The sequence below is a fragment of the Buteo buteo genome, chromosome 1 (genome assembly GCF_964188355.1).
Source record: "Buteo buteo chromosome 1, bButBut1.hap1.1, whole genome shotgun sequence".
NCBI classification, from domain to species: Eukaryota; Metazoa; Chordata; class Aves; order Accipitriformes; family Accipitridae; genus Buteo; species Buteo buteo.
The window spans coordinates 76729233-76744914 of NC_134171.1; the positions used below are offsets into that span (position 1 = coordinate 76729233).

General features: G+C 37.9%; 1 protein-coding gene across 1 annotated transcript in view; it reads right to left on the reverse strand.

Moving 5' to 3' along the window:
- Positions 1–1151: 1151 nt before the first annotated feature.
- HSPA4L (heat shock protein family A (Hsp70) member 4 like) overlaps positions 1152–15682 on the reverse strand; it is a 28301-nt gene continuing 13770 nt past the window's right edge. The window contains exons 9-19 of the mRNA XM_075036783.1: positions 15252–15403; positions 14630–14736; positions 14082–14215; positions 12681–12883; positions 9961–10062; positions 9292–9429; positions 8284–8409; positions 6668–6775; positions 5432–5551; positions 4692–4853; positions 1152–4236 (exon numbers count right to left, since the gene is read on the reverse strand). Of these exons, the coding sequence (XP_074892884.1) occupies positions 4042–4236; positions 4692–4853; positions 5432–5551; positions 6668–6775; positions 8284–8409; positions 9292–9429; positions 9961–10062; positions 12681–12883; positions 14082–14215; positions 14630–14736; positions 15252–15403 (1547 nt within the window). The 3' untranslated portion in view covers positions 1152–4041. The remainder of the gene's footprint in view (positions 4237–4691; positions 4854–5431; positions 5552–6667; positions 6776–8283; positions 8410–9291; positions 9430–9960; positions 10063–12680; positions 12884–14081; positions 14216–14629; positions 14737–15251; positions 15404–15682) is intronic.

Below are 15682 nucleotides of genomic sequence, written 5' to 3' on the forward strand. Positions count from 1 at the left end.
AACCAGCAAATGCAGTGTATTTGTAAAATGGTTTCATGTTGTTGAAAGCTAGTGTCAGTTAACTGAAAGGCATGGATAACCAGAGCACTGAGAAGTGTAAAGATTCCAAAGTTTGTTAAGGCTGTAAAGTTCTCATACTAGCATAAAAAAAAATACTTGTGAAGAAAAGTCTCCTGCTAGCTCCTTGCCTGTCTCCTGAAGTTACACTTAAACATAATCCTTACAGTGAAAAAAACGACTCAAATATGGAGTATTTGATAACAGTTAGTAACAGGAAGAACCTGTAGTAGCAGAGGTTAGAGTTCAGCACACCGCGATGTTTTGAAAAAACATTAAATGCTGAAGATACAAAGAAATCTTATCAACAGACTCGACTGGATGCTTTAACACTTTCAAGTGGAAGAACCACGGCTTCACACTGCACCCCACCGCAGTGGTACCCTCTGGCTGCCCACAAGGCACACGTACAGAACACCGCAGTCACAGGCCTGTACGCTTCAGAAGTGGAACCGCAGCTCCAGCGCTGCCCTCCATACCCGACCCAGAGACCAGGGCACCTTCCCCCTCCTTCTGCCACGTTCCCTTGTGAAGCCGAGTGGTAACACAGGTTGGGTGCTTCACCCAAAGGGCCTGGAGGATTTGGAATCCAACTGCCTACTGAAGTTTTGCAAGCATGCCCCAAAGGCAGTATTTAAACAGTGAAAGAAGGATGCTGCCAGAAACAAACAAGGGAGAGGATTCTTCATTCAAATTCAGACACACATTCAAATTCAGACCAAAAGAGGCAGGCAGCTGTATTGGGTGATTTTATCACATAGCACCCTTGCCAGTTTAAAGGAAGAAGAGTATAGAAGTTTAACTTAAAGGGATTGTTTAAAATCTGTTTATGTTACATCTGAATGAAGTTCAAAGAAAATGCTGAAGTTTACTGAAAAAAAAAAATGTGGAAAGGAAAGCATGCATCAGTTGTAGAATAGCTAGTAACAACTTAGTTTAGTAAAGCAAATTAATTTTAAAGCCATTTCTTAGGCAAGCGCAGTAATGCTCCAGAGAGGAAAGAATCACTCCTCTTTAAAAGATGATGTTACTGGTAAAATAAAGCAAAGTATTTATGCTCTTTTGAAATTAAACTTTTACATGAAGCTGTAGACTGTGATTAATTTTTTTATTTTTTTTAAAAACAAAACTCTACTGCCTTTACAAAGATAGTGTTGCTTCCTGTTTTTTCTTTTTGTGGGATGGAGGGAACATTTTCAAACATTAGAAACGTATCTTACCCTCAATAGAAAGTCTCAAATAAGACATTAGCAACAAATACCTGCTTTTAAAATATACGAGATGCAGAGTAGCATACTACAAAACTTGTTAATTTTATGTTGCAAGATATTCATTCTGGTGCTGTCAGGGTAGCCACAGGGTAACTTGCTTGTTGAGTCAAATGCACAAAACCTCATCTTCAAGTCGTTCATAACTTATCTACTTAACTAAGTACTTGAGAACCTTAAATCTGCATCCTGGTAAACTTTCCTCTTTGTTCCTGAAAACACATTACATATGAACAAGGCCTATGTTCACCTGTTTATGTGAAGCTCGCTGCAGAAAGAACAATTTTGCCCTTCCAAATGGGATTCTTAACACATACATCAGCAACCAGTTGCTATCAGCAGTCTGTGGGTAGCATTCTTCTTCACCAGGGATCTAGAGACAGAGCAGATGCACAGCAAAAAAACCTATTCTAGTAAGAAAACCTTACTACAATTGCTTAACCATATCTGCTTTTAAGCTTGCTGTAAGATTATTCCAGCCTTTATACACAAACATTATGCCTCAAACATTTGTAATGTACTATTAAGCATCTGATGACCACGAGCAGAAGATGTTCTGTTCTTACATGTGACTTTTTTTTTTAGCTATTGGAGAGCTTACACTGAAGATGTCCACTGTTAGAGCTCTTCTGCCAGGTATCAGAAAGTCTACTAGACTAATTAATGTGTAGATGGGTTTTAGGAAGCCAATACTTAAGAATGCTACTCATTACACTGCTGTGGTAAAGGCATTAAGATATTCATGTTAAAGCCTATGGGACCAAAGCTAGGTCAGTCGTGTACTGACTTATACTTAGGACAAGTGACACTGAAGTACAGTCACTCCCTCAGTGCCAAAGATGTGTGACTACAGCGGCAGAATTCAAGACTGAGGTTGCAGAGTAGCTGCAGCTCTCTTCAAGGTCACTCAGTTTTTGTTCAAGGGCTTTAAATACAAAAACTCAAGTGCCAGACCATCCCCAGTTAATTGTGTAGAGGAGGAGTAGTAGAGCAAAGTACATGCATCTCAGTCACCTGACATCAGTCATGAAGATACAATTCTAGCACTTGAGCTAGTTTAGCAGGTTTATGTACAGCTGTAAATAATGCTTCCTTTTTCTGTGAAGGTATCTGACAGTATAGTTCACCTCTACCAACTCTAGCTTGGGTCACAGACTCCTCTCTTTCTTTGTAGCATGAACAGTGGTAGAACAGGAAGGGCACAGCTGGAGATAAAATGGCTGCCAAGGCCAGAACCAAGAGCAGGACCCTTCACTTGTTTACAACAGCGACAATCTTGTACAGGAGAACTGCTGCAGGAATGCCTGATTAACACCCGAACACCTCAGTGCACTTCAGCAATGGAGTCCAAGCCATTGAAGTGTATGCTGTAACTAATCTCAGTCTCTTAGGCTGACTTGACTAAGAAACCACTCTTCAGAGTCAGAGTAGCCCATTCCTAGTCTGGTAATAGAAGAGCTGTTGAAAGTCAAAAGAAAAGCAACTTGCTACAGTACCTCGGTGACTGACAAGCATTCAGAATATACGAACATACACTGGACCCTGACAATGTCTAAGACATGTCTAAGATGTATCAAAGAAAATAGTGACTCAACTGTGTAATACGTTGTAGACACTTTCATTAGATCAAGTAAATGACCAAAGATAATTGGTAAGCTATGCAAGTTCATCAAGTAGATTCCATCTTTGGGGTAACAATATCCAGTTTGTAAGCTCTTTTGTTTAGATCCTTGACCAAAGCTTTACGTGCTGAGTACCAAGGCTTAAATAAACTCTCTAAGCTTGCAACAAACAGCACTGAAGCAACCTCAAAATCAGGGTGCTACTACCCAGCTTGCACAGCCCAATTTCTGTTATTTCTCCTTCCCAGCACAAGATGTGATCAAGATGTAGATTTCATTCAAAACAAAAGAAATGGAAATAGTAACATGTGCAATAAGACATTTTCAAGGGAAAGCTATGCAACAGTCCTTGTATATTCTACCCCTTCATACTATTATCATCATCCTATGATAAGCACAGTACGTTATGTACAGCAATGTGCACTGAGACCATTCACTTAATTTCAGCACATGGCAGAGCCATGATGCTAGCATTTTGTAACTAAGATTTTAGTTAGTGGTATGGGAATCTAAAAAATGTTTAAGCTTGTATTATTCAGTTTATATGAAAAAGACCATACAATTCTCATGGTACATCAACAAGATGGACTAGTATGCCAACTAACCTCTATTTTAATATTTAAATTATAACAATACAATAACTAGAAAAGGTCAGTGCTTCAAGTGACAAGTTTTGCCACTTCAATTCCAATAGTTTTCCAAAATAAAGATGCAATTAGATCTACACTTGAGCATCAGTAGTGCAATACAGTATCCTTTCCTGAATAAAGGAGCTGAGGTTTATCCACAATAAAAGCTTTAAATAAGGTAGATTGTTGCCATTTATATATCAATTCTGTATGTTTGATATAAAATATATTGGGAAAGCTTAAACTGACTTATACAATCTACATTTGGCTAAAGCTCCACATAAGCAGCATGAGTGGAAACAAACATCAGAGGTGTACTTAATATAAAACACTTTCAAAACTACGCAGCAACAAATGACAGAAGGTTGGCTAAGAATAACTGAACATCTGAGGTGTGTACCACACAAAAAGAATGGACCCTGTGGTTACTTGCACTATTTTAATTCAGTAAAAGAAATGCAAGATTTAGTCCACTTCCATTTCTCCAGGTGGTTTGGTCTGCTGAGAATTGTCCTTCGCTGGTTCAGGTTTTGTTTCAGTACCGCTCTGTCCGTTCACTGGTCCATTGTGTTCACCATTAGCTTTTGACTGCCCATCATTGGGAGGTTCTATCTTCGGTTTGGGCTTGTATATAATGGGATTACAGAAGCTATCCAATTCCTAGTTGTAACAAAAGTGAGAGAGCAAGTTCATTTGGTGGCACAGTAATTGCATTAATCTAGAAAGTGTCAAACTTGTTTCAGGTTCATAGTGACCTGGAATTTAATTTTCAAGGACGAGACTTTTCAATCCTATCAAGTCTAGAAACTTAAAATAAAGCCTTTCACCAGCTGAAGAGCTTCTGCTCTGTTAAAAGCCTATATGGCAATCCATTTTCTAGCAAGCCTGGTGCTGTAACTCAGCATACTTTGAAAAGGGTTATTCAGAGGTACTGCTGTAAATCAAGAGCCAGAATTGAACATCGTTAAAACCCAACTGCTCCCTCTGTATGGATCTTTCCATAGCTTTAAAATCTCTGCAGGTGTAATATTCTAGCTCAACACAGAGGCCAAAATCTTGCTAAATAAAAACTTGTTAGAAAGCAACATGTACAATGATTATTTTTTTTTTTTTACCTTTGATTTTGTCAGTATTTCTGCCACTTTGACAACTGGATCCTGAGTTAGACTTAGTTTGTTCTGGGCATTCATTTTGCTGTTCAACCAATTCATAGCCTCAGTAATGTATTTTTCAACTTTTTCCATCTCAGCAGGATCGAGGTGATCATATTTTTCATCCTTAGGAGAGAGATATTTATACCATTTATTAATATATGCCTCTCACCCAAATAACAATTTCATGGACACATAATAAATAGGCCAACACTGCTATAACCCACTAGAACTATTTTTTAACAAGCATTTAGTATGAAGAATAACTGTAGAACAAGACAGACAAGACATTATTTTTAGACATTTAAAATTTGGGGCTTAAAAGTTCACACTGCTGAAGTGCAGGTTAGTAATGTAGTTGCACAGAAAAAAAAGCACCTGAGAATTACTGTAGTTTGATTAACTAACCCCAGCAGATAAGTCTTGTAAGTTATAGAAACAATGGTAACAGTCATCACTTAGGATACCCGTTTCAAGTGGTACAAGTCACCATAAAAAACGTGACTATGTTTAATTTGTGTTCTCATGAAGAAACCATTGCTAGGAATCAGAACAGTGTTAGAAGTTCTCAGGAACAGAAGCACAACAGCCATTTTAAAGCAGCTTAACAGGTAATCCTATAGGATTTCTTTTTAAACACAAAAAAACTCTACAGCCAAACTCAGACACCCATTATAGTTCATTCCGTAAATAATTTGCTTTACCTTATTTTTGTATGCTTCTACTGCTTTCATAAGGAGCTGAATCTTCTTTCCCAGTTCATTTAAAACTTTTGGTCTCTCTTCATGCTCCATGTATCTCTCCTGAATAGGCTGTCCAAATTTCTGGAAAGATAAGCACAAAGATCTTGACAAAATACAAGTTTACTTTAGTCTGGTCTAAGAATAAAATGTGGTATTGGAAGGAAAGTTGCCTTTAACTCCTTTTCTCACCCATTCAAGAGCTTAATCTTTGCATTTTACTTCAGTGCAACAAAAAAAAGTCCAGAAGTCTGAACATAGGAGTAGTGCCTGTCCTTATTAGGCTTAGTATTTTGCAGTTCTTCTCAGCAATGAGAGCATTTGGAACAAAGCATTTGAACGAGAAAAAAGATGGGATTTACATGGATGGTTTAAGTTAAAAGCAGTTCATCTAAAAACTTCTAGTTTTATCCATTGTCTGTTTTTTCCTTCTCTTGAATATTGGTATCCAGGCAAGAAGGCAGTTGCCAGGATCTACGCTGCTGTCTCCATCAGTGATCCCTCCCCCAAAGGAAATCTGACTTGAGAGAAAACAGTTGGAGCCCAAGAGCTAGAGACATACTTAAACTTATGTCCTACAGAGCAGTTAGTCATTCATCAGAATTCACATTTTCCCATGAAATTATTAAAATCTCAAGTCTTTTAGGTTTTTTTGGTCATTACTAACCAAATGATACAGTGGAAGGTACTGTTAAAGCACTCTTCAACCTTTATCATTAGATGTTAGACCAAAAATTCAGTTTTATGATACAGCCATAGAAGACCACTGAGAAAACAGGAAAACCAGAGCATCTATCCTGGAATGTAATTCTGAATACCTGGGAGAGCAGTCAAACTACTCAAAAAAGTCTCTTTTGGAGAGGCTGACAGAAAATTCCCATAGCAATTAATTCTATTGCCACTAGCGAGAGTCTGCTTCAATTTGACTCTTTTCAAATTAGGAACACAACTGACATTAAACAAACTGTATTTCTAGTTCTAAATATTATGTTCGTTTCATAACTGAACTACATCCAGATACAACCTGAACATCCATACTTTAAAGTTCATGGATTTACAAAACTCACGTATGGGGATGCATGCACACATCCCTCATTAAAAGAGCGTTGCTTACTTAGCCATATATATTTATATAAATGCCCCCACCCCCAAACACACACACACGCACACAATTTTTCTAGAAGTAACTTAAAACCTTACTCTTAATTCCTGAAGCTTATCCATATATACTTGTTTTGGCTGGTCCTCTCCATCTTCATAAAGCCAGTTTTCTGTGTCCTCCAACATCAAGGTCAGCTTGTTTGAATCCTACAAAGCAAGTGAAGAACACTCTAGTTCAGAAGGGAACACGACAGACGAGACTTTTCCGCCCAGCACACAAAGAACCCCCCCCTACTCAGAAAAGACTGTTTCATCAGTTTAAAATATTCAAAGTGATAGCGAAGGAAAACAGTAATTAACAGACTTCAAAGCCAAGATTTTACATAATGGTAAGAGAGGCAGGACAACCCTACTAATCTGATTTGCAGGTGAAGTTTACAGGAGTTACAAAGTTTCGGGACTGATTTTATAGGAAAGCACATGCATCTCTTAACATTCTTGCATGTCATCTTTACATGGGAAGTTCTGCTTCTCAGGTTCTCTGATAGCAAGACGAAGACCAGACAAATTCGGACAACTATATATATATATATATATATATAGTTGAAGTTAAAAATGTTTTAATTGGACTCTACTGGCTATAAACAAAGATTTTATGTTTAATTGTTTAGAAAAAAAAGATTTTATCATCCCCTTAACTTATGCAAGAGAGAGTTTTGAAATTGGTATGGGAAAGGCAGCCTCACGCCCTTGAGTTTATACTGGAAGGGCATCTACTGCGTTGCTGGGTTGATGACCAGGTACAATCCAGAGAGCAGACCTTAAAACTGCTGCTGGACATTTGTTGTTTCAACAACTGGTTGCGTGTTTACCAGCCACTTTTTAGATGCCCGTTACAGAGAAATGATTATACTACAAGTGTACTGCTTTTGCAAAAGCCCAGCGTACAGCTTTCTTCATCACCTTTACTTGGACTTCAACAGCATGCTGAGTTCAAAGTACTTCAAGTGGGGAAAGAATCTTGTTTCTAAGTTAATAAAATTAGACAATGAAACACAGAGCTACAGACGTTCCATTTCTGCTCATTTTCATTTTATTCCTACCCACTCATGCTATTTACAAGCTTATGGTGCTCTGTCCTGCTTTCCTACCCCCACACCACAGGATATCTCTCCTTGCCCCTGAGAAACTTCTCAGTACAAAACTCTCTACATGCTTGCATGTCAAATGCCAGGTGTAAGTGTAGTTTGAACTTCGCTTCTGTGAAGTTAATCCTACATTCACAGCTGACTGTATTGGAGGCTGAAATAAGCCTAACTGGGAATGAGTGGCAAAAACACCCCATTGTGACTGGCCCAGAGGCTCCACGCATCCTTGACGTAGATTATCTCAGGAGAGGGTATTTCAAGGACCCAAAATGGTACCGGTGGGCCTCTGGTTATAGCTGCCTTGCAGATGGAGGAGACTGAACAGCTGTCCACCTTGCCCAGTCTCTTGGAGGACCCCTCTGTTTCGGGGTTGCTGATGGCTAGAAGAACACAGGCACCAATCGCTACCACAACGTTGCACTGGTGGCAATATCGCACCGAGACTCCCCGATTCCCATCCACAGGCTGATTCCAAGAGACACCTGCAGCCTCCAAATAACCCACACTCCAAACTTATAAATACAAAGGAATTTTTTCCAATAGTGGAAACACATAGGCAAGTCTTACTTCTTCAGTGATGAATTTCTCAAAGACTCCACACAGTTTGTCTCTGAAGTCATACACGTATTCTTCAACAGCATTCTTAGCATCATTTCTTTCTTTCTCAAGCTTGTCTTGCATCATCATCTTCCCCTAAGGTGGCGAAAAGCTTATTTAAAACTAAAAGCATTTCAAGTGTCAAGCTTCATGATTACTCTCTTGAAACTGTACCACGGAACTTCGCAGAAGCCTGCTAGTTCATAATTACTATTAAAATTTTCACCTTTGTGTAAGTCATCTTCACTGCGGGCAGAACTGGAATGGGGGAAAAACGAGTTCCTATTTGGAAGCTCTTTGGCAAATGCTCCAACATAAAAGGATCAGATAACAATTATGATCTGACCGCCACAGACAGGACTAGAAGTAAAGACAAGTCTTGACTCTGGTTTGGAAGTCACTAGGAATTGTTCTGCCCTACAAAAAGTATTTCATATTTTATTTTTCAGCCTGACCATCTTTCACAGAAGAGCTTATGCTGGTGGGGTCTTCACAGACATGATACCTAGAAAGTTCAGAAAGGATCCTCTGAAAGGGAAGTTTTCTACATGTTGTAATAATTTCCTGCTGGTGGAGGACTTGAAGGGCAAACGTGTGATATAACCAAGGACACAGCTTCTGTAAAGCACCAAAACTCGTGCAAATGCTACTCCTGACCAGTATCAGGTCAGATAGTAACAATTAGCACCTGTAACAGACTGTGCAGCCTTTACTGGCAATCCCTGGCATTTCCTGCCTAAGAACAGAATCGATACTTTGGGTAATGACAGGCTAATAGGTCAAACTCAGACATCTGGGTAGTTAAGTCTAATGAAACTGATTAATTTCACCAAAAATCCCAACCAAAACAAAACTTACAATTAAGGACAACCCCCTAAAGAATTCTAAATTTGATACTAAGCTTACGCTTGCAAATACTTTCTACATAATTATTTACAGTGACATTAATGTGAGTGGTCATGTTTTTATGCTGCTTACCTCATTTTCTATATAGCAATTGATAAGATCTTGTCCCAGTTGTCTGTAGAGGCTTGCCTGTATAGGTAGGTCAATACTCTTAACTTTTGCTTTAGCCTTTGGCTGGGCAGGATGATCTTGCTTGTCTCCAGAAGCAACCTATAAAAAGATTTATGCTATTAAGACACTGCAAGAATAGAAATGCTATTCCATTTATGCTCAAAAAAGAGAGACAAATGAAACTAGTAAGACAGATACAAATTAATCTTATGTAAAGGAAGCACCTAATTATTCATCTGCTATTCAGCATCACCACTAGCTTAGTATCAAACCAAACTGGTGGAATTTAATTTCTTTAAACATAACGTGAAGAACTGTTGCAAAAACTTGTTCAAAAGCTAAAGGCACCGCATGTTATTCTTCATAATGCTTCTTAAGTTTCCCTAGATTCCATCTTCACTATAAAACTATGTTAAGTAACAGAGACTTATTTCAAAGTCTTAATCATATACTATGTTGAAAACGAAAGTGCCAAGGTAGGATTCCTAACTTAACTATTTCAGCATAGCTGTACTCCTCTAAATACAGTCCGTGTTTTGCAAGTGGTAAGATTAATGACTTTGAGATTACTGGGCAAAAAAGGACTAAGGGAAGTAACATTACATTTCCTTATCAATATTGAATACGAACTTTTGCTTCAGATCCTGCATTTTCAGTTTCCTCATCTCCTTGGTTCTGTTGTTCAGCTTGACTTTTCTGAATACCTTCATCTTGATCAACCTGCATTTTATCCTACAAAAAGAGTTACATAACTGAATGCAAAAGTTTGCTGTACGATTTAAGACTGTCGTCAATTACAGTAAATCACAGACAATATATGGACTTATGAATCAATCTTAAGAATTTCTGATTCACCATATTTGAACAGGCATTTTGATACAGTACTCGTATTCATATCCTTCTCAAATTAAATGAGAATTCTATTCCACCTGTTCCCCTTGAAATAATTATGATGTTGCCATATGTCCCCGTTACAGAATTACACTAAGCCTTGTGAATACTCCCTTCCTTTTAAATTAGAAATAAATACATATAAAACATATGCAAAGAACATTCTAGAAACACACCACCAACACAGGCAATAACAATAGGTTCTCTATGGAACAGCCAGAACTTTGACCTCATACGAACTTCAAAGTTTAGGTGAAAAATGGTAAGCCAAAGCAGAAGTAATCTAGTCATTGTCATTGTTAGCTGCATCTGTCTCACAGGACCATGAAAATTAGTTTCTGTAGTAGCCTCCTGGAGCACATGACCAACTGTCTTCCCTCCCTGCCACCCCAAATTAAGAAAGTTTCACTTAAATTTATCTGTAGTTCACCTATGCCTTATTCTAAATTTAAGGATCTTAAAGATATCACTGATTATTACTAGCGCCGATCACTTGATTTAGTTTAAGTAATACAATTCCTGTCATCATTGCAAAGAACTTTTAATAACATAGTAATGGGTAAGTCTGAAGTTTTCAGGATGACTCCAGTACTTGGACATCCAGAGCATCAATAACTAACAACCTGTAGCCAAAGTCTGAAAGGTCTAAGATTACTTCCATTACAAGGAATTAAAGTTCCTGGATTCACAAACTACATATGCATGTAAAATAATTTACTGTTAGTTCTGCGAAATACAAGAAAGCTATTTAAGGATTTCAAACTCTAGCACAGGTGTGTACATTGCAGTTGAGCTATGTTAATTGATTCAGCAAGTTTTTAAAGATAAAAGTTGAAAACAAGAAGGCTACTTTTACCAAATTTAAGCTTGGTCACTTCAGAGCAGAAAAAAAAAACCAACCCTCCTCATTTACTGTTCTTACTGTTCACACAGAAAAGGCAACAACTGGAAGGAACTGTTTTGCCTACACAGAAAAGCTAGAGGGGGGGAAATAATACATATATACACCACAAACCTCCTCCTCAGAGTCGAGGGTATCATCCTCAATAATGAAAGGTAATTGCTGACAAGCACCATTGTAAAACAGAAGATGTGTTAGATGAACAGAAGTACTACAACTTGAAAGCCCGAGGATTGAAGTGGTTACTCTTGTACTGAACACAGTGTACTCCTCTTGGTAACCTCCACATGCAGCATGCCTATTACACTAAATGCGACTATGTCATTATGTCACTTCTGACCTTTTTCACTTGTATACAAACATCAGATGCAGAGCACTTGTCCACAAGGAACTGCATCATGTTTGGCATTTCAAATATGCTCAAATTCCTGGCAAGCAGTACAATATTTGAGGAGTTGCTTTTACCAATTATGTAATGCTAACTGTGTAACCACTTGCTCCAATTGCTCTAGTATATTCAACTAAAGTGGAAAAAGCTGCTAAGGACAAATTTAAAAAGATAGTGACAGGAAATGCATTCACCCCTTCCTCCCAATAAAGCTGCGGAGTGTTCGCCTTCTGTCCAACCTTACTCCGTCAGTAAGCCTGACGGCCTGCGAGACTGTCACTCTGCTGACCACTTTGCAATATCACAAAGACAGCAGGAGTGGAAGCAGCAGCTTGCGCACTGCTTTATCCTCTTTTTCTCTACACTATCATCTCTCTCCCCGTGAGCTGTGACATAACCAAAATCCCAAGCTATAGAAGGGCACAAGCAAAAAAACCAGAAAGGCTGCTGAGGCCACCACTGGTGTGCCGTTCCCAGCTGCAAAGCGCTCGGTGGCACCCAGTCCTCCACGCTACAGTGTCAAATGCAACTGCTGCACCTCACTCCTCTCAGTGATCTACTGCCAGTATGCAGTGCACTATCAAGTAAGTTGATCTTCCTTGCATTAGAATGAGAGAAGGTAATTTTGTTAATTTCTCAGTATTAACGACAAAGCTGTTACACATTTATTTCCAGTAATTTTCCCCTATAGGCTTACAAGCCAGTCTGTAAGAACTGCCAGTACTGAAGTACCTAAAGAAATACCCTTAGTGAAAGAATGTTTATGAAGAACAAGTTTTCCATATATAAAGAAATACCATATATTTTCACTCAATGAAAATGTAGTACTTGAGGAAAAACAAACCTTCACAATTCATTTGTCAACGGATCTCATTAAATATGCTGCCATTTGATAGCAATACCAGATAATGCTAAGACTAGAAGAGAGACGGTAAAGAACAAGAGAAGAAATTACTTATTTTCTTTAGAATCTGGTTTTACACTTTTTTGCTTTCTTAGCACCATTTGTCACCAGTACTTTTAATAATGAAGAAATGTGTTACATAACTGAAGAAATAATTTAAGAGTGGAGAAGTAGCAATTGTCAAAAGCTATACACTATGATTTAATCTAATTATTGGCTCTCTTGTCAGAGTTACAAGGAAGGTAGATATTTACAACTTTACATACCAGCTCATCATCTCTGCCTTGGTTCTTACTTGATGATTCAGTGTCCATAGGTGTGTCATTGTGATCTCCCTCTATGTTCTGCTTCTCTATTACAGAAGCATTAGCCACGCTGAAAAGGCCATGAATATTGACGCGCACCTTAACCTTCACTTTGGAATTGTCGCCATCATGTTGGGGACCAACGTTTTGAATAGTGAAACGCCCTTGAAAAAACAAAGATGGTTTTAATTTTTGTTCCAAAAACAGTGGAAAAGGAAAAAGAAATACAATACATTCCTTGAAGGGTGTTAATTTAAATGGCAACCTCATGTAACAAACAAATTGGAAACTTCCTACTTATTTGTCAATTCCACAACATTAAGCCACAGCTAGATGAACTAAAACCTGGTTGCCCAATCATTACCAGTTAACTGATAATTAATAAGATGTTTTTGCTTTATCTGTATTTCATAAAAAACTCAGAGTAACGCTTTATGAGGTGTTCTACTTCTCTGTTGCCTTCTCTAACCATCACACTAGAAAAATTACTCTGATTCATCTTGAACAGTTTCTTTCATTCACATAACTCAAACTTTGCACTTGAAAAATAAAATGTTAACAGAGATAAAAGATTCTATTTGAATTTGGTAACATGGATGCACTATGTGTTTTGGAGAACGAACAGTGCTTATTAAGGCTTCCGGAAGCAGTGAGGTCGATACTTTTATTTTGCAACTTGCTGGAAATTTGACTGAAAATGATGCAGACTGTGCACACGTAGACGAGAATGTTCTTTCCTAAAGATGACAGGCTTCTTGCATAGACAGCTAAATAGACAGAATACCAGATTCATACATTAGTAAATAAAATTGTGAATTAAAGACCCTGCATAGTCTACTAATAACTACAAGTAAAGTAGACCAGGAAACTTATCCATGTGATCTAATACTTTAGACTCTACTACAGATGCTTAAGTTCAGGAAATGCCTATCTTGTTCATTCTCAGATTAACAGAAAGAGACATGACAGATAACTGTCTAGTGCTAACAGCTCCTTTGATCCAATTTCTTTGAAAAAAATCCAGGCTGGCGGGCACATAAGATCCTTATCCATTTTAGAGAAGTTGAAAGAACCAGACAATAAGAGCACTAAACTCTTTGTACCTACTTTTTTTAAAGCATTCAGAAACACTGAACACAGACAGAATGAAGAAAGTAAATTTTTTTTAGGAACTGACAAAAGACGACGTCGATACCATTTGCTCACTGAATCTAAACCAAGAAGACTGTGCCAAGGCTTTCTAAAAAACATACGTTTTTCTATAACCTAGGAAATATAGAAGTAACGTATCTTAAAAAAAGGAGAACCACTTTTCCCATTATCAAGGAGTTTGGTATGGGGTTTTTATTCACATGGCCTTACCTATTCTGGAATCAGGATAAGGCACTTCATGTGGATGGGTATAGTAAGCTTCCAGGTCAAAAGGCTCTTTCTTGTGAAAAGTAATTACTTTCGAGAATGGAGCAGCATGGTTCTTACTGAAGACTTCACACTCCCTGAAGCAGTAAAATATGAAGTAAGGTTAAACCACTGAGCATAACATAATGGATAATCAAAGTCAAGGTATGTTAATGATCAGCCGCCATGCTAACCAAGCAGCTAAATAATTTAGTTTAAGTCAGTTTATGAGAAGAGTTGCAGGTTGAAGGCCTGTAGGTCTCAAAGCTGGACTATGCATTCTATGTCATACTTCTTAAAAATTAAGCAACTTCACACCAACATTTTTTAATTAAATGTATTCCAATTCTTAAGCAGTAAACAGAAATCAAGAGGTATAATGCAAAAAAAGAAAATTAAAACCATTCAAGTGGACAACAACTTCAAAGTCCAAGGCCTGGTCTTCCCCATAGCTCAACATCTTTCTTTGTATACACAAACACACACTTTTTAGTAGGCACCATACAACTTACCCTGTTCCTTCTTCGTAAGATGATTTCCACCTTAAAGTTACAGAATAAGGAACAACATCTGTGATGGAAAATTCACGCACTTTAAAAGCTGGGGAAAGAATTGCACACTAGAAAACAAAGACCGAAATTTTATTATACCCATGCAGTCAAATAGACAGCAAGTATAATAATTAATACCTAAATGCAAAAAGGCTACAATTCATATAGGTCACATGGAGGTCCCGCTCATCACAATTTTTGACAGAAACTTCCTATGCTTTGTAGAAAGTTAACTGAACTGAAAGACTGAACTAAAGTAATAGTAACAGATACTACCTCCCCCGTGACTGTCAGTCAAGATAGCCAGCAAAGCTTCCAAATGACTACACAGAAGTGGAACAGTGCAATTTGGGTTATCAAATTTAACAGGTCTCTAACAAGCTCATCCTTCTAACATGACACAGCAGCAAATTCACAAATAGAATATAATCATTTCTGACATGGTCACTGTCACCAATCGTTGAAAGAACAAGTAAGACTTCATCTTGTTTCAGCTATAGTACCTTTTGCTTTTGGTTAGTTTTATTTCATTAGTACATGATGTTAAAGAAGCAATACTGAAGTTTAATTTCATTAACTATACCTGCAAGGCACAGCCTCTTGCAACAGCTTCATCAGCATTTAGCGTGGTGCTTATCTCTTTACAGAAAAAGTTAGAGATCTGCTCCTTCACTGCTGGAATTCTAGTAGCCCCACCTACTATTTCTATACTGTAGATATCTTCACGCTGAAGTTCTAGAAAAGAAAGCGCATGGCCTTAAGTTATCAAGATAACAAAAAGCTGTCTTTGGACAACTGAAAAAAAAAAAAAAAGGACAAGAGTTCTCTTATTATCTAGACACTGTGACAAGCACTGAATATATTCAACAGCCGACAAAATCTTTAAAACCAGATTTGTCACGATGTGTCCTATTCAAACTCTTTGTCCCTCCTGCAGACTACAAAGTTTTCTAGTTGCACAAACCTGGAAATTGCAGAAGCCAAGCATCAATGAGGACAGCTGTTCTTTAAAAT